This window comes from Podarcis melisellensis (assembly GCF_964234715.1).
Source record: "Podarcis melisellensis genome assembly, chromosome: 14".
Classification (NCBI taxonomy): domain Eukaryota; kingdom Metazoa; phylum Chordata; class Lepidosauria; order Squamata; family Lacertidae; genus Podarcis; species Podarcis melisellensis.
The window spans coordinates 1328314-1351535 of record NC_138546.1 but is presented as its reverse complement, the minus strand read 5'-3'; the positions used below and the strand labels follow the sequence as shown (position 1 = coordinate 1351535).

Below are 23222 nucleotides of genomic sequence, written 5' to 3'. Positions count from 1 at the left end.
TACCATTATTATTATTATTATTATTATTATTATTATTATTATTATTATCCTCATCATTAGTGTGTGTTTTTACAATCAAACAGAAGCCCAGTTGTCAGTCCTGATACCCTAAAGCCCAAAGTTGTTTCAGTAGCATCCTACTGGCTTTGAGCCACAGTCGCCTGGACAAGTGGTTGGTGGGTTTTGAAGCAAAATCAAAACCAGGCAAGGTCCTAAAAGAATCATTTTTGCCCCCAGAGTGGAAGTCAGAGCTCAAAAGCCTCCGGACGGGGGTCTCTCCTTCCGGTGCGCAGCGGCGAAAGAGACGAATGGGAAACTGGACCAGCTGGAAGGTGTGAATCTAAAGAAAGCTGTCTACCTGGCTGAGCTTCCCAATGCCGGACCCCAACACTTGCACCCCGTTTCTCCCCCTTACCTCACAGACTGAGGGGGGAGAGACCCCCCAGGGAATTACTGGACCCCCTGCGTTTCCTCTGGCCTCCTTTTGCCAGAAAGTCTTTTGCTAGCCTGAACCGACATCTCCATTTCCACATCCAGAAGAAAGGCCAAAATTCAGGAAATGAGACTGTGGAAACCCCCCCCCCCCCAGTGCCGCTCTCAGACCCACAAATGGGTCACGAGATCCTTCCGCTTTTGAGGCGGAGACCTAAGCCTTTGTTTTCTTCAAGCCACGGGTATTTTTCTCAGAAATCCCCCTTGGCTCTGTTCCGGCGGTGGGCTCCCTTATTCTCAAATGCACATTTTCAAAATTAAGTTTCCGCTGCGTAAAAGGCGAAAGATTTATATGATCTGATGCGAAACAAGAGTAAGAAAGAGTGAGGATTGGTTTGAGAAAATATTGAATTATTTGAACAATTTGGGGCAATTAAAATGTTAAAAGTTAAATAAACCTTGTGGAAGGAGGAGTGTTAAGGTATATAGAAGTGTACATATGGTTAATCTGAATATGTTGTTATTGAATATGTATATTATTGAATATTGTATACCCAATGTATCAGCCGCCTGGGGGGGTTTCACTGTTTGTGTTTTGGTGGTTGGTATATATATATATATATATATTTGCTTTCGTAGATTTTCATGGGTACAGGAATGCAGGTTTTGGTGTCCTCGGGTGTCTTCCCGTGTAAAAGTTGGGGTGTCTATGCGACGTTTCGACGAGGTCTCACTCGTCATCTTCAGGCTGGTGCTTTCGGCTTCTTGTTACTGGAACAGAGCAGGATCTCAGTGTTTGAGTTCCTATAAATACTGTTGAGGGGGTGTGGTGTATAGCCTCCAATGTTCTGGGCAGAGAGGAAGTTCCCAGGCTAGTGTGCCTTTTCTTCTTTTGTTCCTTAATTACTTGAGGGATATCTTGAGTGATTTCTTGAGTGATATCCTGAGTACCACTTAGGTGGGTCATTAGGTGTGGATTAGTTGCTAAAGTCTTTGTGTCTTGACCTCTTGAACTTTGTGAAGAGTTTTTCTGAGAAGATGGCTGTACTGCACTTAGTTGTGCTCTGGCTTGGCTTCGTGTATAGGGGCGAGCTGTGGTTTTGTGGCCTGTGTCAGCCAGATCTGTGTAGGGATTGCAGGGGGGTGCAGCATCCGGAGGTGCCACCATGGTTTGCTCTTTAACATGGAACATCACCACAAGAGAATAATCATGGAAGCCATCGAGATAGAGAAACACCCTCACAACATGAACAAGCGTGACGACACATCCCGCTTGCCAGACATCTGGAAATTAGCCCTCCCCACAAAAACTGACACCAGATCCAGAGGCACACAGAACGCCATCACCAATCAACCACACCAGACCCAAACCCAGACCCTCTCCACAGATAAATTACAGACACCATCCAGTAGCCAAACCATGGTGGCACCTCCGGATGCTGCACCCCCCTGCAATCCCTACACAGATCTGGCTGACACAGGCCACAAAACCACAGCTCGCCCCTATACACGAAGCCAAGCCAGAGCACAACTAAGTGCAGTACAGCCATCTTCTCAGAAAAACTCTTCACAAAGTTCAAGAGGTCAAGACACAAAGACTTTAGCAACTAATCCACACCTAATGACCCACCTAAGTGGTACTCAGGATATCACTCAAGAAATCACTCAAGATATCCCTCAAGTAATTAAGGAACAAAAGAAGAAAAGGCACACTAGCCTGGGAACTTCCTCTCTGCCCAGAACATTGGAGGCTATACACCACACCCCCTCAACAGTATTTATAGGAACTCAAACACTGAGATCCTGCTCTGTTCCAGTAACAAGAAGCCGAAAGCACCAGCCTGAAGATGACGAGTGAGACCTCGTCGAAACGTCGCCTAGACACCCCAACTTTTACACGGGAAGACACCCGAGGACACCAAAACCTGCATATATATATATATATATATATATATATATATATATATATATATGTGGGTGGGTGTGGGTGTGGGTGGGTGTGGGTGTGTGTAGTTTCTGCTGCAGACATTACTGAGGGATCAAGGAGATCTAGACAATACCTAAATCAATTCATGTCCCAGCTAGAGATGGAAAGGCCTGGGGGGGGGCTATGCCAAAAAAACAGGTTTCCCCCTTTTTCCGGGGGAAACAGAAAAACACCTGGGTTCCCCCCCCCCAATTTCCCCAGTTTCTTTCCAGACCTTCCCATCTCTAGTTCCGACCAGAACCCCCAACCGCCCAAAATCAGCAGTGCTCACCTGGGGCCAGGAAGAGAGCAAAACAAAAACTTCCCCACACATCTTTTTTCAAAGCCTGAAGGACAAAGTTGCATTAGGTTACTCAATTGGAATTATTATAAAGGCTTTAAAAAGGAGGGAGGGGGGAGTCTGCGCCAAGGTGTCCTTGATTATGAAAAAATATGAATTTTGCAATGCGTGCGAACAATTCAAACCTTCACATTTTTGCATAATTTAATCTTCCGGTTAAGAAGCCGGACACTGAAGGAACTGGGGGCTGAAGTCTCCTGATCACCAAATGAAGGTGAATATTTCAGGGCCTTAGGGTGAAGGGCAGGAAATCAATAAGAAGGGAGGAGGAAGATGCAGGTGTAACTGAATAATCCGTTTACCCACAAACCTGTTCTTCTTGCAAAATGTTTTCCCTTGCACAACTATGGTAAGTCCATTTATACATCACTGCTGTATCCAAAATCATTTTTAAAAAATCATTCAGAAATGGGGTATTTCCAATACAAAGAGATGGGTGTCTTTGCTGAAGTCAAAATAATAGTTGATGGGCTATGCTGAAATGGCAAAACTAACTGGAAGGCTCAGGAACCAAGAGGACAAGAACTTTAAAAAAGAATAGGGAGAATTTTTAATTTACTTAGGAGACCATTGTAAGCAGATGAAAACATTAGCAGGATTTTAATCACACTTGTAGGGTAATAAACAATATGGACAATTATGATGGATTTTATCATGTGGATAATGGAATGATAATGCAGTTGTAAATGTCAACACTAAGACCCAAAGAGGGGATGGGGGGAAGTCTCAGAGTTACATTACATATGGATATATAATTGGTTTTGTTTTAAAATGATATTTGTAAAATCAAATAAAAATTATTTCAAAAAATTAATAATAATAATAATCTCTTTTTACAACCATCTCTAGCTGTCCTCCAGTATAGTTCAATATAGTTTAATAATACGTTGGAAGTTTAATAATATGTTGATAATATTAATATATGACTGCAAGCACTTGGCAATCATTTTTAATGATTTCTGTGCAATTTTACGTGCATTTACTTTCCAAACAAGACTAACTTATATTTATTTAACCAAAATAGACTATGAATTCCCAAATCATGTCCCAACATTTTAGCACCCCTCACTTTTTTGCAATTTGAAAGTTAAAAATTCCACAGGCCCTAATGTTGTAGGGGCCACCTGGAACTAGAGAGAAAGGAAGGACAGAAATACATTCAATAATCATCATAATTACCCCTGAAATAGCTCTGGGCTATTGCTCTGTGGTTATTGAATGTTGACCTGAGTGTTGAGATGAAGGAAACTGAAAACCAAGGACAGAATGGAGCAGCTGGAAAAGGAGGGAGGAGGTAAGACCCCTCTTGCACCCACAACCTCCTTCTCCATCCCCCTTTAATCCCCCTTTAGATCCTTTGCCACACCTATATACCTTTGGGGACACTGAGATGCCACAGGAAAGCATCTCAGACCAAACCCAGGTTTCTGTCTCCTTGCAACGGAGGAAGATGTGCAAAGATAGAGCAGCGAGAAGCGAGAGGCTAAAAATAAGGCAGGCATCTTTTCCCATTCCGAATTCCGCTATAATTCCATTATCATTTAATACATATTAATAAAGGGGGACTATAAATGGAGCCTTTTTGCAGAGCTGCCTGCCTTCGAAAGATGTTGCCCTGGGGGGACTTATCCAGCCACGGGCACACGAGGGAATTTGAAAAAGCGAAATTTCCATTATTCATGGAAGAAGCCCCAGACAGGCAGTGGTGAGCTGTTGCCAGATGGGGGCGCCTCTCCAGCCCAGCTCCCCTGGTCCCAGGATTCATCCCTGGACTTTTGCATAGACCTAAACCAGGATGGGATGCGGGTGGTGCTGTGGGTTAAACCACAGAGCCTAGGACTTGCCGATCAGAAGGTTGGCAGTTCAAATCCCAGGGTGAGCTCCTGTTGCTCGGTCCCTGCTCCTGTTCTGTTTTGTGGGTTCTATTTTGTGTTCTCCTAGCAGGCACCCCCAAACTCGGCCCTCCAGATGTTTTGGGACTACAACTCCCATCATCCCTAGCTAACAGGAGCAGTGGTCAGGGATGATGGGAATTGTAGTCCCAAAACATCTGGAGGGCCGCGTTTGGAGGTGCCCGTCTCCTAGGAACTTGAAGCCAACACCCAGAGTGCAGTGCAAAAAACATACAGGTGCTTAGAGCTGAAGAGGGCGGTGCCTCTGAGCATCTGCAGAGCGCAGGGATTAGTTCGGAGCGCCAGAACTGAGCCTGACCCATTGATGCAAACTCACCCATCAAACTCTGCCTCTCTTCCTTCTTCTTGGCTTTCTGCTTGGCTTCCAGCTGGACGATGGAAAGAGAGGGTGGGATGATGGGGCTGGGGAGGGCGCTGGCCGCAAACCTCGCCAGAAGCCCCAAGCCGCTCTCATCCAAGGCGGGGGACGAAAGCCTGGCGCTGTTCCCCACTCCATAGTCCCCCGCTTCCTCCTCCTCCTCCTCCTCTTCCTCCTCCTCTTCCGAGCTGGAATCTGGTAGAAGACAAGATGGCGTTACCAATCTGAAGCGTGGTGCAGCCAAGCAGCCTCTCACTCTCAGCAGATCAGAGCAGCCACGCATCTTGCAAGCTCTCAGTTCACACAAGGCTCAGCGTTGGGTTGTTGTCTCAGCGTTGCCAGCTCTTTTTGGACTGCGGTTCCCATCATCCCTGGCAGCTGGGATGGTGGGAGTTGTAGTCCAACAAGACCCAAGTTTGAGAAATGCGAGGTTTGAGGAATGGGTAGGCATATGGGGACAGATCATCTGACCCTCCTTTTGCCCAGGCTCCATCCTTGAATCAGTGAGATTTACAGAACAGAGTGAAGGACCTCTAAGACCTCAGGCCGATTTTGGCTCACCAGTTTGGCTCAGAAGCCATTTCCCCAAAACTGTCCACCTATTACTGTATTTTAATATTTTGCTGGAAGCTGCCCAGAGTGGCTGGGGAAGACCAGACGCATGGGCGGGGTATAAATAATATATTATTATTATTATTATTATTATTATTATTATTATTATTATTAGCTAGAAGAGGGGCTCAGGAGAGAGAGGAGACTCGCGAGGAGTTATAGGGCAAGAGAAGGCCAACAACTCTGGGCTAACACTGCCCTCCCCCCATGAATTTAATAATTGTTTAACCACATCAGTTAACAAACAGGGATACATATGCTATAATGTTATTGTTCCAGTTAAATAAATTGTTTACATTGTTATTAATTATTATTTTTCTCCTTCCAATAAAGCGCAGCAGAAAAGTTTGTCCAAACAAAAACAGCTAACTTATTAAACCTCTCAATAATTTCATAATTATCGGTCTATGTATTTCTAATAGTATAACCACATCAGTAATTTTTGACAGAACTGTAAAAACTACTCTGAAAATTTATTACTCCAAAAATGAAACCTTCATCTGGTTGTAAATATTAAGATTATATCAGCAAGAATGAGTCTTTCTGTAAAATAATAATAATGATTTAAATCAAGTCTTAATGATTTAAATTTTAACCGCTGCGCAAGTTGTGAGTGACCTGCGTTGAGTTTCGTAGCTGCTGCCGAAAGCTTACAGGACAGCTGCACCTCCAAAAACTGCTCGCTTAGTGTGGATTTCAAATGATACAAACTGGGAGTTTATTTTAGTAAGGCTTATCTACACACACACACACACACACACACACACACACTGGATTGCTGAGTGAGTGGCCCAAAACCTTATGGAAGTATCCTGGACGTTGATCTATTTTTGTTATTTCACATTCTAAAATAGAAACCAGTGCTGGAAAGGGAACCCCCAAAGGGCATCTATCCCAACCCACAACTACAGCATCTCCAGCAAGTGGCCGACAGCAACGTACCCCAAAAAGGATCCTCAGGGTAGCTAAAAGCCACTGTAAGATAAGCTAAAAAGTCAACGTAACACATAGATGTGCTAAAAGTCACCCTCGTTGATGAGATTAAGAGGACGCCTTTTTTTGAGGTACCATCACGAGCAAAATCCGCTTTTGATAGCTCCCCCCCCCCCGACAGAGCACCAAAAATAAGGGAAGCAAAAGTTTGGTCAAGCGACAAGACAGAAATTTGTTAAGTCACCACATAAATGCAACAAGGGGTGCGGGATGAGGGGAGCGGAGGGCGAGCAATGCACACGGAAGATTAATTTGGCATCGATATCGCAGCAAAGACAGGACGGTTTCATCACAGAGCCAAGCGGTGAACAAAGCTGGCTAAGTGCAGGCAGACGTTAGACAGCTATGGGGTCCTCCACATCTGGTTTTAAATTGGCCGGTCCAAATTCCAGTAACTTTGGGGTTTTCTTTTCAGAGTCTTACATGCATTTGCAGAAGGCATAACAAGCCTCTGTTATTTTTCCATTTGCGTTTACATACTGCCGACTCCAGAAATAGACTTTCCATCAGCGACAAGAATAATAATAATAATCACTGTTATTATATTATTAACTCTGTTTTTTTATATTATTTATTATAATATAATCATTACAAGCAAGTGGGGTGCGGAGGTTAAAGGGTCAGACTAGGGCCTGGGAGACACCAGGGTTCAAATCTCCCCTACTTGGCCATGATGAAGCTCATTGGGTCATGGGTTCGAGTTCCGCAACGGGGTGGGCTAGATGACCCTTGGTGTCTCTTCCACCTCCACAATTCTGTGATTCTGTTGCGACATGCAAACATGGCCACAGAGCTCCTCTGCGAGAATCCGAGTTTCCGCCTTGCAGGCACCGACCTACTTTCCAAGCAAAGAAGTTGGCGCTACTGGAGTTCATCTTTTTTTAGGACAGTGGCCTAGTTCTCGTTCAAAGGACGGGGAAGCAGAAATCCTCACTCAATTTTTGTGCGTTGGGTAAGTAGTAAACTTCCGAGGGGCATAGAAAAGGAGGCCGGCAAAGGAGGCCTCGTGTTTTCCCTCGAGGGATATCCCTTGTTCCCAAAAAACTTTCTCCATTCTCACCTTGCCTCGGGTGGAAAGGTTCGCAACAGATAATAACCCGCCCCCCGATAATTGTCGTTTTTTCTGGAGCCCTCAGCAAGAAACAGCCAGCTGTTTGCAAAAGTTCCTTGCAGCAATAGAAATGGGCATGCTTAACTTTTTATGGAAGAGAAGGACGGGTGGGGGGTAACCAGAAAATTTCAGCGTTTTTGTCATCAAAAACCGAAAAGACCACGAGGCTGCCGAGGTTCAAAGAGGATGTCAAAAGGGGGAACAAAAGTGTTTTTTGCCTACCTACATAACAAGGTTTAGGGACCTTTCGCTGCAGAGCGCCTGCCCTGCTCCAAGCCAATCGCTTTGCCTCTTGAGCGGAGCGCGAGAACAAATGCGAGGGACCGACACAGACATGGAAAGCGCCATGGGGAGGGGTCAGGGGTAGAGGGGCTGCAAGGAGAAAGTGAGCAATGCTAGAAAAGCTGAGGTTAATTCATGGTTTTAGTAAAATCAGGGAAAGCCATTAGAAATGCCGCTACCCAAATATCCCTCGTCGTAAAGCGCTCTTCCCTCCCTCCCTCCCTCCCCTCCCCACCAAGATTACGCCAATAATGCACATTTCAAGAGTTCTGTTTTCATCACGGAACCAACACCTAATTTTTATTATTGTTGTTATTTTGGTGGTGGCGAGGAGTCCTCTCTCTTCATCTCTCGTTCCCCCCAAAACCCTAGCCGGGAAGACGTTTGGGGGCAAAGAAGTCAAAGGAAAACAGGGAATTATTATTTTTTTGACACTTTAGAGCAGCCACCCCTAAACTCGGCCCTCCAGATGTTTTGGGACTACAACTCCCATCATCCCTGACCGCTGATCCCGTTAGCTAGGGATGATGGGAGTTGTAGTCCCAAAACATCTGGAGGGCTGAGTTTGGGTGATTCCTGCTTTAGAGCAAATTCTCTAGTTTATCCTCCAGAGCAAAGATTAAACGAAATTCCTTTTTTTTTAAAAAAAGGAGGGAATAGATTTCTCCAAGGTTCGAGGTTTACTTTAAAAAGCCTTGCAAAAAGACAGCTTATGGGGCAAGGAGACGGGCTAGTGCTAAACTACGGAACAGGAAGGAACATTTACAGCGTGAGCCAAGAAACACTTACTTAAAAGCCATTCCCCTTGTGGTGCTCACTTTCAGGTAAGTGTGCACAGGATTGCAGCTTAATAGAAGTTACATTAGATATCGTTCCTGGAAAGCCCTACCCCTCGGGTTCCATCTTTTCTCTCAATTGCTTTTTTAAAAAATTATTAGGGTTCTTCAATACTGCCATTGATTTCGTGCTTCTGTAAATCCCATTTTATAGTTTTCTATTCCAGAACTGAGCAAACCTGGATTGAGGGTGGGGGTCACAGCTGTCAACTTCCCCCTTTTCTTGTGAGGAATCCTATTCGGAATAAGCGAATGTCCCTTTAAAAAAAGGGAAACGTTGACAGCTAGGGTGGGGGTGGGGGAGGCAGCAGAACTGGATTAAAAGGAAGATCCAGTGCCAAAAATAGTCCCTCAATGACCAAAAGTAGGATTTGAACCCAGCTCATCAGATAAAGTCTTTCCTTTGAAGGTAACAGCTGCATTCTACATCTCCCTCTACCCTCTTGCTGGTCCTTGTGGGATCCAAAACTGAGGTCTCTCTCCAATGACCTTTCCCTGTTACAATTATTGAATGAGTTGCTCTAAAATCGGGAAGAAGAGGGGGCAGGGACCCTTGTGGTCTGGCAGTCTTTCTTTCTTTCTTTCTTTCTTTCTTTCTTTCTTTCTTTCTTTCTTTCTTTCTTTCTTTCTTTCTTTCTTTCTTTCTTTCTTTCTTTCTTTCTTCCTTCCTTCCTTCCTTCCTTCCTTCCTTCCTTCCTTCCTTCCTTCCTTCCTTCCTTCCTTCCTCCCTCCCTCCCTCCCTCCCTCCCTCCCTCCCTCTTTGCCAAGGAGCAAAGGGCACTAATAAAATTGCTGTTTTTCCCCCAAGGCATTGCATTCAGATCTCTCCCTCTACACTGATCTCATAATAAGTAATTCCTTTCCTCCTGTAAATCTGTTGCAAGCTCTGAAATATTCATAACCTGCTTTATTTATTTAATTTTCAAAAAGCAGAATTAATAGGGGTGGAGGCAAGCCTTAAAATTATTAGAGCCCAATTGGAACTGACAAAGAAAAATCGGTTTCATTTTATAGAATTAAGCCATTTTTAGAAGCAAAAATTACTAAGCTTAATCATTTCTTTTTTCTTTTCCCAAGCTACGTCTTTCTTCCTTTATTAAAAGTGAATTTGCGGGGGGGGGCTGGGGAAACAGCCCACTGTGGAATAATCTGTGCAGAACATGACAAGCTGTGTTTTGGAGTGGGGGGGAAAGGAGAGATTGATGCATAATGTGCTTTTCCTCCTGGAAAACAAAGCACCTTCAGAGAATCTGCAAGCCAGGGATATTTGAATAATACAAAGAACACCACAATTTTGTTAATTCTCTCTTTTTCTTTGGTGCTAAGTCTTCAGGAGCGATGAAGGAACAGCGGAATGGGGCGAAGAAGCAGCAAGCTAAAATAACACACACCCCCCCACTAGCGAGAGATGCAGCAAGAGAGACGAGGCAGACTGGTTTAGTTAAATACAAACTGGATACTTTTAATAGAAAGCTTGGTACCAAATTGCAGTACAGACATCGAGGGGGCACTCCCACACAACATGGCATCTAAGTTACAAACCTCCTCCCAAGACCTCTAACACATGCAAAAAAAGCAAAGAAGAACCACATACAACAACAGCGATGGCGGCACGAGATGGAGGGTTAAAAAAAAGGAAAGGAACAGATTTGGGAAGGGTCGGGGTGGACAGCAAAGGCTAAAGGCTCCAAGGGATCTTAGAGCTCTTAGAAGAGCGAGTCAGTAATAAAATACAGGGGTACCTCGGTTCTCAAGCTCCTTGGTACTCAAACAACTTGGAACCCGAACGCTGCAAACCCGGTTTGTGAACTTTTTTCGGAAGCCAAACATGGTCCTTTTTGAGTGTTATACTTCCAATTTGAGTGTCATACTTCTATTTTGAGTGTTACGCTGAGGTCTGTCTGTTTTTGCTATTTATTTTGCAGGCTTGTTTGTTTTTGCGGCTCTTTTTGTTTTGTTTTTGTGACAGTGCGGAACTCAGTTCAGCTACTGATTGTGTGACTGCAGTACATTGTGGATTGCTTTCATTTTATGGATCCATGGTCTCGTTAGACAGTAAAATGTTCAGTTTTAGGGCTTGCTTTTAAAACTCTGGAGCAGATTCACCCGTTTTGGGAAAGCGCACCTTGGTTTTGGAACGGACTTCTGGAACGGATTAAGTTTGAGAACCAAGGTACCACTGTAATAATAATAATAATAAGAGATAGTGACACAAGCAGATGTTGTTGTTTTGCAAAAAAGAATATCAACAAAAGCACCATGAGGACCAAGATGGTCGGCCGGAGCCCCTCTCCCTGCTGCCAACACTCCCCTCATTCACTCAAACACGGACGCTTTGTTTGGTTTGTTATAATCTAGTAACCTTGATCGAACGAGTCCTCTGAAGAATCGCTGAAGGAAGACCCCTCTCCGGGAAGCAAGCAAAACTGCGGCTTTCTGCTTGCCGTGGTGGCCAGTTTAGATTTGAGAGTCCTGGAGGCACAGATGCCCTTCTTGGCTGCCGCCCTGAGGCCTCCTCTGGCGATTCGGCTGCTCTTGGGGGGCACCACACCGTACAGGCTGGGGGGTCTCGTTCTGGAGCCGTGAGAAGACCACTCATCCTTCAGGGATCCCTCGTCTTCCTCAGAGTCTGTATCTGCAGCCAACGTAATTAATTTGGTGGGGTGTTCAAAACAAGGTGACAGAATAATTTGCAGAGGGAGAAGGAACCCACCAGCCGCCCCGATTGGCTGGGGCAGCCCAGAGAGACGGGCGAGGTATAAATAGTAAAACTATTATTCCTCACTTCCATTTGCCTGCACGCCATTGGAGAAGGCAAGGAGAACCTTGACTACATATCTGTTGCGGGTGTGAAGCAAAATGTTCTTCAGGACCAACGCTTGGCTCCTAGATTGCTGAGGGAGCTGTGTTGATGCTACACACATCTGTATCCCACACTGTTCTAGTAATTTCTGTGAAAAACCACCATGTGGGGACACTGCATGGTTCTTTCACGTGCAAATGGTGGTTGATGGCGCCAATGTGGGGAGACAATGCGCCATTTTCTCAAACAATTCACGTGGCAGTACTGGAATGGTGTGGGATTCAGAAAGTTCGAAGAAGAAACTGCCCCAGCCCAGGAATGTATGAATGTTTAGGCAGTATATTTGTAAGCAAGGAACTTCTCCTTCACCTATACAGCGGAACCTAGTCTGTTGAGCGCTTTGGAAGCCGAACAATTCGGAACCGAACACCGACAACCCAGAAGTGAATGCTTCCATTTTCGAACGATATTCAGAAGTCGAAGGGCTTCTGATGTGTGTTTGTCCATTTTTTCCAATGGATTTTGCCCACAGCCCTTTGATCCTCAGTTGTCAAACATTTCGGAAGTCAAATGATCTTCCAGAACGGATTACGTTCAGCAACCAAGGTTCCGCTGTAGAAGAAGAGTCTACAGAATTCAAAAGGGCAGCAATCAGGAATTCGTGGACCTGTGGACATTGTGGGACTCCAACGGCCACCATTTCTCAATATGAAGAACGTCAGAAGACCCAGCTGGAGCAGGACCCTGGCCCATCTCGTCCAGAATCCTGTTCTCACAGCGGCCAAGCAGGTCCCTGTGGGAAACCTGCAATCAGGGTCTGGGCACAAGAACAACTCTCCCCTCCTGTGGTTTCCAGCCAGTGGCTAGTAGCCATCAAGAGCCCTTTCCCCTCCGTGAATTTGTCCGATCCTCTTTTAAAGCTGTCCAAATTGGTGGCCATCCCTGCGTCTTGTGGGAAGGAGTTCCACAGTTTAACTGCACTGCATGAGGAAAGACTTCCTTTTCTCTGTCCTGAATCTTCCAACGTTCAGCTTCGTTGAATGTTTTAGAGTTATGAGAGAGGGAGAAAATCGGTTCCTTGTCCTCTTTCTCCTTGCCGGGCACCATTCCCTAAATTTCTGTCATGTCACTGTTGGGCCCTGCGTGGCTGGAGCTGCTGGGAACTGGAGTCCAACGACATTTGGAGAGCCGTTGGTCCCATGCAGCACGGATTGTGGGATCAGCCTATAGATCTCTCTCGCCCTCCCCACCATGCTCTGAGAAGCACACAGGAGGAGACAGAAAGCAGCCTTTGTCTCTTACCACGAATCCCCATCAGTGGGGATCCAGAGGCAAGATGGCGGCCGATCGCCATTCACAGTTCTCTCCAGCGTGCCAAATGCTGAACGGAAATCCATTGGACATCCTGATGGAACTCCTTTCTAAGACCCCCTCTGGTCTGATCGTCCCTCGATCTATTTGCCCACACCCCCGTGGTGAAGCAAGGCTCTGTCGCTGCCACTGTGAGCCCAAAGAAGTTGATCCAATATTCCCCAGCCTGGTGCCCTCCAAAGGCTGATGGACTCCATCTCCCATCAGCCCCGGCCATCATGGGTCAAGGGGGCAGCAGTCCAAAAACATCCAGAGGGCAGCAGGTTGGATGAAGCAGGATTAAACCTTTGCGAAGCCCATCAGAAACGCAACAGCTGAGGAAGAGCAGAAATAACCAAGTTACTTACTGTACGAATAACTGCTAGCTTCGGATATTGCTGGTGAAATGGATGCCTTCAAGTGACCCTTGAGCTTTAGCCCCACCTCCATCTTCTTCATTTTGGCAGCCATTTTGTTTTTACCTTCTTTGGGGTCTTTCAGCGAGTAGCTCAGCGTTTCGGCCAAGCCCCTCTTCTCGTCCCTGCCCAGCAAGGCCTCATGGGGAGACGCGTATCTGCCGCCGTAACAGCCGCCATTTCTCGGCCTCCCCGCCGAGCCGTCGGAAAACTTAAAAGGGGATTTCAGCTTGCTGTGCCTGCCGAGGGAGAGCGCTTTGTCAAGCTTGCTCACCAGCTGCTCCTGCTCGGACGCCAGCTTCTTCTTCTTAATCTTCAGCTGGCGAAAGAAAGGAGGAAACGCAACGGGGCACGGGTGAATTCGTGGCACAGACGTCTCCAGTTTGGCCCTTCTGACTACACTGAGGCGACTTTTGAACTTTCTGCCTTTGGGACAACCTTTCCTCACTGAGGAACCCTTAGATGTCGGTCATGGGACAAAAGAGCATCACGAGGAATTTTGGGGCATGTACTTGGGCACGGCTCATGCATGGTACCTGCCACTCCTACTGGACCTCGCCCAAAAACCCACATGGCACTGAGAACATGTACACTTCGCCAAGGAAGATGGGTAATGGTCAGCAAGGAGCCTTGTCCTCCCTGGTTCTGAATGGGGTAACTGTTCCCCAGAAGGACCAGGTGCGCAGCCTGGGAGACATTTTGGACACACAGCTGTCCATGAAGGTGCAGGTCAATTCTATGTCCAGGGCAGCTGTCTACCAGCTCCATCTGGAGACCCTACCTGCCCTTAGACTGTCCCACCAGAGTGGTGCATGCTCTGGTTATCTCCTGCTTGGATTACTGCAATGCGCTCTACGTGGGGCTACCTTGAAGGTGACTCGGAAACTACAACTAATCCAGAATGCAGCAGCTGGATTGGTGACTGGGAGTGGCTGCCGAGACCACACAACACCGCTCCTTAAAGACCTACACTGGCTCCCAGTATGTTTCTGAGCACAATTCAAAGTGTTGGTGCTGACCTTGAAAGCCTTAAATGGCCTCTGCCCAGTAGACCTGAAGGAGCATCTCCACCTCCATCGTTCAGCCCGGACATGGAGGTCCAGCTCTGAGGGCCTTCTGGCGGTTCCCTCACTGCGAGAAGCGGGGTTACAGGGAACCAGGCAGAGGGCCTTCTCAATGGTGGCGCCCACCCTGTGGAATGCCCTCCCAGCTGATGTCAAGGAAATAAACAACTATCTGACTTTTAGAAGACATCTGAAGGCAGCCCTGAATTGGGGAATTTTAATTGTTTCACTTTTTGTTGTTGTATGTGCTGGAAGCCACCCAGAGTGACTGAGGCAACCGAGACGGATAGACGGGGTTTAAATAATAATAAAAATTATTAGCAACCAACCTCGCTGGAGAAGTTTGCCAGCACGTCCTGCTCATCCCAGCTGCGATTCCGTCCTCTCAGCTTCCCGCTCCTGCTCTCTGCATCGTCCTCTTCAAGGATGAGGCCCCTGTGCCTTTTCCTGGTTCCTTCGCCAGCCTCAGAGTCTTCGGAGAGCAGCAAGGATTTGCTCAGCCTGGAAGCCAGACAGAAAATATTTGGTGACAAATTGTAGATTCCCCTTGGGATCTGGCGCTATGGTGGCGACCAGTAAGAGTGACGGGAGGGCTGTGGCTAGAGAGTTCCTAAAAACAAAGGTGCGGCGGTTATTTACGACATTAGGTACCTCCGGCGGGATGGGAAGTCATGGAGACGTCGCTCTGTGTTTCTGCAAAGTTGAGGGCAAAAGGAAGGTAAAGGCTAGAGGCACAGAACAGTTGAGTTGGACCCTGGCTGAAATTCACACTTTGCAATTGCAATGGTATTTTGTCTTACTTGATCGCAAAGATCATCACCGTGTCAATATAGCCTTGTTACAGCCATAGAATCATATTAAGTGGCACCTTAGTTCTCAAACACCTTGGTCCTCAAACGCCAAAAGCCCAGAAGTGTCCCAGTTTTCAATAGTTTTTGGGAAGCCAAACGTCCAATGAGGCTGTCAGCTATTGTTTCCAGGCGCTGAACCAATCAGAAGCCACGCCTTGGTTTTTGAACATTTCGGAAGATAAACGGACTTCCGGATCAGATTAAGTTTTGGGATTTTGTTTTTGCTATTTATTTTGCGTTTTTAAGGCTCTTTCGGTTAGTTTGTTTTTGTAACTGTGTGGAACCCAGCTCAGCTACTGATTGATGAATTGTGTGACTGCGGAAATGGATAAAAGCCCCCCATCCAAACAATGACTGTCATCTGTGCAGGTAAGAAAAAGAGTAATTTTAATTTTTATCATCTACAATGTTGCCTTATTTATTTTACAGTACAGTACATTGATTGTTGCTTTCATTTTATGGATCAATGGGCTCGTTAGACAGTAAAATTCATGTTAAATTGCTGTTTTAGGGGTTGTTTTTAAAAGTCTGGAACAGATTGATCCGTTGTGCATTCCCTTCTATGGGAAAGCACGCCTTGGTTTTGGAACGCTTTGGTTTTGGAACAGACTTCTGGAACGGATTAAGTTTGAGAATCGAGGTACCACTGTAAATAAAGAGTTGTGGGGTATCCCTGAAGGGTCATTGAGTCCAAACCCCTGCAATTCAGGAACCTCAACTATAGCATCACCTACTCAGAAATCCCCAGGGGAGAAAAGCCCACTTTGTAGCACTTTTTGTGGTTGTTACATAGAACAGCGCCCTTCTGTTAAATTTTGATTTTATCCTTTGGCTCTTTCTTTTTCCAGCCACTCTTGGGCACACTTCTTCAGAGCCTAGGGCTTGCCGATCAGAAGGTCAGCGGTTCGAATCCCCGCAACAGGGTGAGCTCCTGTTGCTGGGTCCCGGCTCCTGCCCACCTAGCAGTTCGAAAGCATGTCAAAGTGCAAGTAGATAAATAGGTACCGCTCCATTGGGAAGGTAAATGGCGTTTCCGTGCGCTGTCCTGGTTCGCCAGAAGCGGCTTAGTCATGCTGGCCACATGACCCAGAAGCTGTACACCGGCTCCCTTGGCCAATAAAGCGAGATGAGTGCCGCAACCCGAGTCAGCCACAACTGGACCTAAAGGTCAGGGGTCCCTTTACCTTTACCTATATCAGAGGTAAAAGGTTGGACGCAGGTGACTCTGTGGTCTAAACCTCTGAGCCTCTTGGGCTTGCTGATCAGAAGGTCGGTGGTTCAAACCCCTGTGACGGAGTGAGCTCCCGTTGCTCAGTCCCTGCTCCTGCCAACCTAGCACGGCGTTTCCGTGCGCTGCTCTGGTTTACCAGAAGCGGCTTAGTCATGCTGGCCACATGACCTGGAAGCTGTCTGCAAACAAACGCCAGCTCCCTCGGCCTATAGAGTGAGATGAGCATGCTGCAACCGCAGAGTCGTCTACGACTGGACCTAACGGCCAGGGGTACCTTTACTTTTACCTAAGGTGCTACTGGACAATTTTTACATATATTTCAACTGCGTCAGACCCACGTAGCTACCTACCTGAATCCCCAATTATTTTGTCAATGGAGAGCTGGCTGGCAGCTGTTGCAGCAAAGGAACAGGGGGCTCCGCCAGAGGCGTTGGTTTAGGGCACCCCGGGAGCAAAAATCCCAAGGAGAGGTAAGCCTAATTCAATAAATTGTGCCTCAGGAAGAAATTCTGCAGAAAATAAATAAATCACATTCTTGCAAATGTTATTCCAATCCAACTGCTTAAATTTAGCACAGCACAACTCTGTTCTGAGGTAGCAGGGAGCAGCAAGACATTCTGCAGGGACCTGATCCGTAATTAAGTTCAGCCACTCCCAGGACAGTATGTCCTTGGCGCTTTGAAACGGCAATTAAAAGTTCTCTGGTGAAACAATCATAATCTTGCACCATCAAGAACAGCTGATTCTCTGTTTATTTGGCTTTTGCTAGTCACAGGGGAGGGGCAAGGGGGAGTCTGCTCTCCACCCCCCACCCCACCCCCCGATATACTGAAATTGGGAAGGCAGCCAGATGTTGAAAGGCAGTCTAGAAATACTGCAAATGAACAAACAACCCCTGCTCTGACTTTCAAGATTCCACCAGGCATTTACACACCTCCAGACTTTGAAAGTCTACAGAATCTCTCTCTGTACATACATTCTCAAGATGTTTTAATTCAGCATTCGGTACCCATTGCTGCATCTGCACAGAATGGATACAAACTATATATATTTCTGGGCCAGGATTATGTTCATACGAGACCTGCCACGGCCCAGGCCCAGGAATTCAGCGGCAGAGTGGGAGCTTGGAGATCTGAGGCCACATGGGTAGAGCTGGGCAATATCTGGTTTTCAACACTGTGATATTATCCTCTACCAGGGCCAGGGCCTTCTCAGTGATGGCTCCCACCTGGTGGAATGCTCTGTCCCATGAGACTAGGGCCCTGCAGTATTTTACTTCCTTCCGCAGGGCCTGGCTTTCAATTGGAACTTAGCCTGATCTTTTATTCCCCTTCCTTCCCTCCCCCTCCCCTTTTTATGAAGATTACCCGCTCTGGGGTCCCACAGCTAATTCTCCCCTGACCTCCTCGCTGGCCCAAATAGGACTAATTTAGCCAGCTAGCCCTGGTGATCATCGAATTCTTATTGGATGGATTTCCCCCCTAAACTGATTTTTGAATTCTGAATTTATTGTTACATTTTATACTGTATTTTATGCTGTTTTTTGTTGCATCAATTAAGTGTTTTAAATTTGTTGTTAGCCGCCCTGAGCCTGGTTTTCTGAACCAGGAAGGGTGGGGTATAAATAAAAATGTATTACAGTGGTGCCCCGCAAGACGAACGCCTCGCAAGACGAAAAACCCGCTAGACGAAAGGGTTTTCCGTTTTGGAGGCGCTTCGCAAAACGAATTCCCCTATGGGGTTGCTTCGCAAGACGAAAAAAATCTTGCATCCCCCCGTGGGGTTTTTCCGCTTTTTTCGCCCTTTTCTTAAGCCGCTAAGCCGCTTATCAGCTGTTCCGCTGATAAGCCGCTTAACAGCTGATCGCTGGAAGCCGCTTGACAGCTGTAGCGCTAATCCGCTAAGCTGTCAATGGGCTTGCTTCGCTAGACGAAAAAACCGCTATACGAAGAGCCTCACGGAACGGATTAATTTCGTCTTGCGAGGCACCACTGTATTAGTTATTTATTATTATCACCAGCTAAACATCGTGATGTATATCGCTATGTCACGATGTCTGAAATCAGGATGGAGTTATGTGGAGTTATGTCTGGGGAGTCTTGAAACTATCCTGAGACCCACCAGCAGTTTCTTTTCTTTGGGGGGGGCAGCTTTCCAAGCCAGATTCAGTTGCAAGGGGGCACTGGGGACATCTACAAACTAAGGAGTAATTTATATAACATACAACCCTATCTTACAAGATATGGGTTCAGTTCTAAGGGCTCCACATATACACCAAAAAGCACACGGTGTGTCCACCCACCATGTATGGGGGGGGCGTTCAGTTCCGAGGTCCACGCACAAAGGCAAAATTGTATAAAAGCCACCAGAAATACACACAGACATTCCTACCTATCCAGAGCAGGTTTTGCCCTCCATATCACTTAAATGGGCTCTGGGATGTTTGCATAATAATAATAATAATAATAATAATGTATTATTTGTACCCCAGCCACTCTGGGCGGCTTCCAACAAAGCTTAAAAATACATTAAAAAGTCACACATTAAAGCTTCCCTGAACAGGGCCCCAGAGCCCCCGCACTTCTTTGCTGGAAATAGAAGGTTTTATCGGCCTCTTAAAAAGCATTTTTTCCATGGCGCATGTCCCCCTATTCTCCAGTTATTTAGTTTTACCACCATCCTCACAAAGCTGCAATCATGTTAAGTACAGGCGAGCGTAAGTTGCAGGCCCTCTGCATATCGTGCAATCGCATGATTGTGTGTTTTCAGTTCCAAGACTTTTGCAAATACAGTTGTACCTTGGAAGTCGAACGGAATCTGTTCCAGGAGTCCGTTCAACTTCCAAAACGTTTGGAAACCAAAGCGCGGCTTATGATTGGCTGCAGGAAGCTCCTGCAGCCAACCGGAAGCTGCGGAAGCCCCGCCAGACGTTCAGCTTCCAAAAACAGTTTGCAAACCGGAATCGTCACTTCCAGGTTTGCGGCATCCGGGAGCCAAAACGCTCAGGAACTAAGCTATTCCAAAACCAAGGTATGAAACACTGCATACTCACACACTTGGAACCGAAACCCTGTGCAAGCAGCCAATGCTGTCGCTAGATTTTGAAAGGCCACCCAAGTTCCCGCGAGATCTTGAGGGAGCATCCCAGGCCCAGAGGGAGGAGAGCGGCAGGCTTGGCCCTGTCTGGGTGCTGTCCCCACACTGAGGCTGAGGGGTTCCAGCCAGCCTTCAGCCCCGTAGATTTGAAATCTCGCAACTTAAATGCACATCAGATGCAGCCGTACTGCAGACATTCCCCTTCCCCTAGTAGCTCTTGACTATTTTTAACGAATTTAAAATATATCGTAAGCCGCCTTGAGAAGTTTGGTGAGCAGGCTAGGTGTGAACACTCCAAACAAATGAATGAATCAACAGTCTTGAGCTAAGCGGTATGGAATAGTGGAGGAGAAAGTAAAGGATCCGTGCAGCAACACACATGGTTCTGGATGGCCAAATTCGGTATTCTGCCTTTAAGGAAACAGATGATTCCAGACCCCCTTGATGCAGAAAATGGCTTCTTTTAAGATTCCCATCATGTTTGTCCACACAGACATATACAGCAGTACCTTGGTTCTCAAACGCCTTGGTACTTGAACAACTTGGAACCTGAACACTGCAAACCCGGAAGCAAGTGTTCCGGTTTGCAAACTTTATTCGGAAGCCGAATGTACTCCGCTTTGAGTCTTACACTTCCGATTTCAGTGTTATGCTGAGATCTGTCTGTTTTTGCTATTTATTTTGCATTCTTGTTTTTGCAGCTCCTTCTGTTTTTGTGACTGTGCGGAACGCAGTTCAGCTACTGATGATTGACAGATTGTGTGACTGCAGTACATTGTTGATTGCTTTCGTTTTATGGATCAATGGCCTTGTTACCCATTCATGTTAAATTTCTGTTTTCGGGGTTGCTTTTAAAAGTCTGGAACGGATTAGCACATTTTGCATTCCTTTCTATGGGAAAGCGTGCCTTGGTTTTGGAACACTTTGGTTTTGGAACGGACTTCCGGAACGGATTAAGTTTGAGAACCAAGGGACCACTGTACACAACAAGCACACTTACAGAAGCCCCAGATAGCAGCAATTTCCCCATGTTTCCCAAACCAGCTAAGCAGATGAACAGGGTTACAAAGAGACGGAGATTTGCAAAGACGCACTGGACAAACAGCAAGAGAGGAAGAGGAGGAGAGAGAGACCGAGGGAGAGAGGAGGAGCTGAACACCCACATTGCCTGCTAAGCCCTTGGCAGAACCATTAAGGCTCCGTCTTGGCAAAAGACTCAAGGAAAGTAAGACCAGCCTTAGTTTACCATGTCATGCAGGATTCCTTAAAACCGCTGCACTTCTAATAACAGACTCCTAAGCAGAGGCGAAGCAATTTTTTAAAAAATACTCCATTCGGGAGCATAGACAGAAGGAAAAGAAGAATCAGTGCCCTGGACAGGACCCAGGGATCTTCTACACAGATCTACAATGGCGACAGTGCGCAGAGGCCATTGCCAGGATCAGGGCCCCACCAATAAGCAAGCGGTCTTGTCTCGTGTGCTGCTCTGCTGTTCAGCAACCAAAACAACTTCTCTCCCCCCCCCCCCCGCTTTGCTCATCCAGCGTCCCCTCCATGTGTGGCAGCAGCCCACCCCTTTCTGCCACACTCTGCAGCCACAAGCCATGGGCGCCTTGCGCGGCAACCCTCCTCCGAGATGCATGCACCTGCTGACTCAACCCTGCGCTGGAAGAGAGCGTGTGTGTGCGAGAGAGAGAGAGAGCGCCGAAGAGACCCTGCTGCCCACGGCTTTCCCCGCAGTCCAGCCTTACTTTCCGCTCCTGCTGTCCCTCTTCCCTCTCTCCATAGGGGGCGGCACTGCGCTCGGTCCATGCTTCCTCTTCCTGGGCCTTCCTGGGCCTCGTCTGGACAAGCTTCTACTTTTCTCCTCATGCTTTTCCCTTAAAAGAAACCACAGGCTGGGCTGTTAACCAAAAGCGACACAGGCATCAAAAATAAAATAAGTCGTCAAAAGAAAGAGAGGAAGAAACGGGAAGGAGACCGCCAAAAACCAGCTAGATCCATCACCAAACATCTAAAGCTGCCCTATGCTCAGATCTGACGCCGCCAGGAAGGCCACCGCGAATCCAAAACGTGGAGAGCGCTCAAGGCCACCTCCACAAGCCATGAAGCCATGCTCTCGACGTTTTTGCAAAGCTCAGTTCAAAGCACACCGATAACAGATGCCACCAAGAGGAGAACGAGGAAAGCCAAGGAGGAGAGTCTAGGGACAGCGGCGCCAACCAGGCAGCCGTGGAAGGCCGTAGGGGGGGGCTGCTCCGCGGCAACTTACTCTGAGTCTCTCCGCCGCTGCAGTTTCACCAGCTCGCGCTGCTTCTCCTTGTACCTCCTCTGCAGCTCGGCCAGCCTCATCCTGAAGTCCAGCTCCATGGGATCCATGTTCTCGATGGCCGACTTGATGGAGTGCATCTGAGAGGAGAAGAGTTGGGGAGGCGGCAGGAAGGGAGGGCAGGGAAGGGAAGGAAAAGAAGAAGAGAGGATAGTGAGGGCAATGATGAGAGGGCAGCTCAGACGACAACAGGGACTCATCTCCAACTCAAGATGATGATGATGATAATAATAATAATAATAATAATAATATAGTGGCACCTCTGGATGCGAACGGGATCCATTCCGGAGCCCCATTCGCATCCTGAAGCGAATGTAACACATGTCTGTGGGTCGCGTTTTGCCGCTTCCGCGCATGACGTCATTTTGAACATCTGTGCATGTACGAGCGGCAAAACCCAGAAGTCACGCGTTCTGTTACTTCCGGGTCACCACGGAGCGCAACCCAACCTGAAGCGTATTCATCCCAAGGTATGACTGTAAAGTTTTATTTGCATCCTGCCCTCCCTGGCTGAGACCAGGCTCAGAGCGGCTAACATCATAAAAACAACACGATATGCATAAAAACGGGCATCAATTTATTAAAATACATCTTAAAATTAATTCAGACAAGTTAAAATCTGGGCAGGTGGCAATGATCAGGTTGGAATTGAGAGTGGTTAATACTTGCCAGGACCAAATGTTTCCACTGATCATACAAGGACCCGTGAGCAGGTTGGGAGCCTCCTTCAGGCTTGTTTTATACCAAAGAAAGTAAGTCAAACTGCATCCTGCCCAAAGGCCTGGCAGAACAGCTCTGTCTTGCAGGCCCTGAGGATGTGGTTCAACGGCCGCAATGGGCTGGATTCTCAGAGCATATGACACGCTGAGTCTGCGCGAGTGACTTCAAGTTGCCAGTTTGCTTCTAGAGTCCACATCATGTGCTTGTGTTAACTTTTAAAGTGCTCAACAGCCTAAGAGACTGTGGTCATCCTCTAAGGTCCTTCTTCATGCCTCCTCCATGAGAGGTCTGGAGTGTGGCAGCATGAGAACGGGGCCTTTTCTGCAGTGGCTCCACATTTGAGGAATTCTCTCCCCAAGGAGTCTCACCTGGCACCCTCATTACACATCTGTAGGTGCCAAGTGAAAACACTCGTCTTTTCCCAGGGCGTTGGCTAATTACTGGGGGAGAGGGGAAGTATTTCTGTTATTGTTGTTATGCATGTTGTTTTCATGTTGT

General features: G+C 46.9%; 1 protein-coding gene across 3 annotated transcripts in view; it reads right to left on the bottom strand.

Moving 5' to 3' along the window:
• Window positions 1–23222, bottom strand: part of TNRC18 (trinucleotide repeat containing 18) — a 117279-nt gene that overhangs the window by 21423 nt on the left and 72634 nt on the right. For 2 of the 3 annotated variants that reach the window (XM_081889022.1, XM_081889023.1), the window contains exons 11-16: window positions 21948–22084; window positions 21427–21555; window positions 14827–14998; window positions 13386–13752; window positions 11227–11499; window positions 4989–5225 (exon numbers count right to left, since the gene is read on the bottom strand). In XM_081889022.1, the coding sequence (XP_081745148.1) occupies window positions 4989–5225; window positions 11227–11499; window positions 13386–13752; window positions 14827–14998; window positions 21427–21555; window positions 21948–22084 (1315 nt within the window). The remainder of the gene's footprint in view (window positions 1–4988; window positions 5226–11226; window positions 11500–13385; window positions 13753–14826; window positions 14999–21426; window positions 21556–21947; window positions 22085–23222) is intronic. The other variant, XM_081889024.1, reaches the window with a different exon arrangement.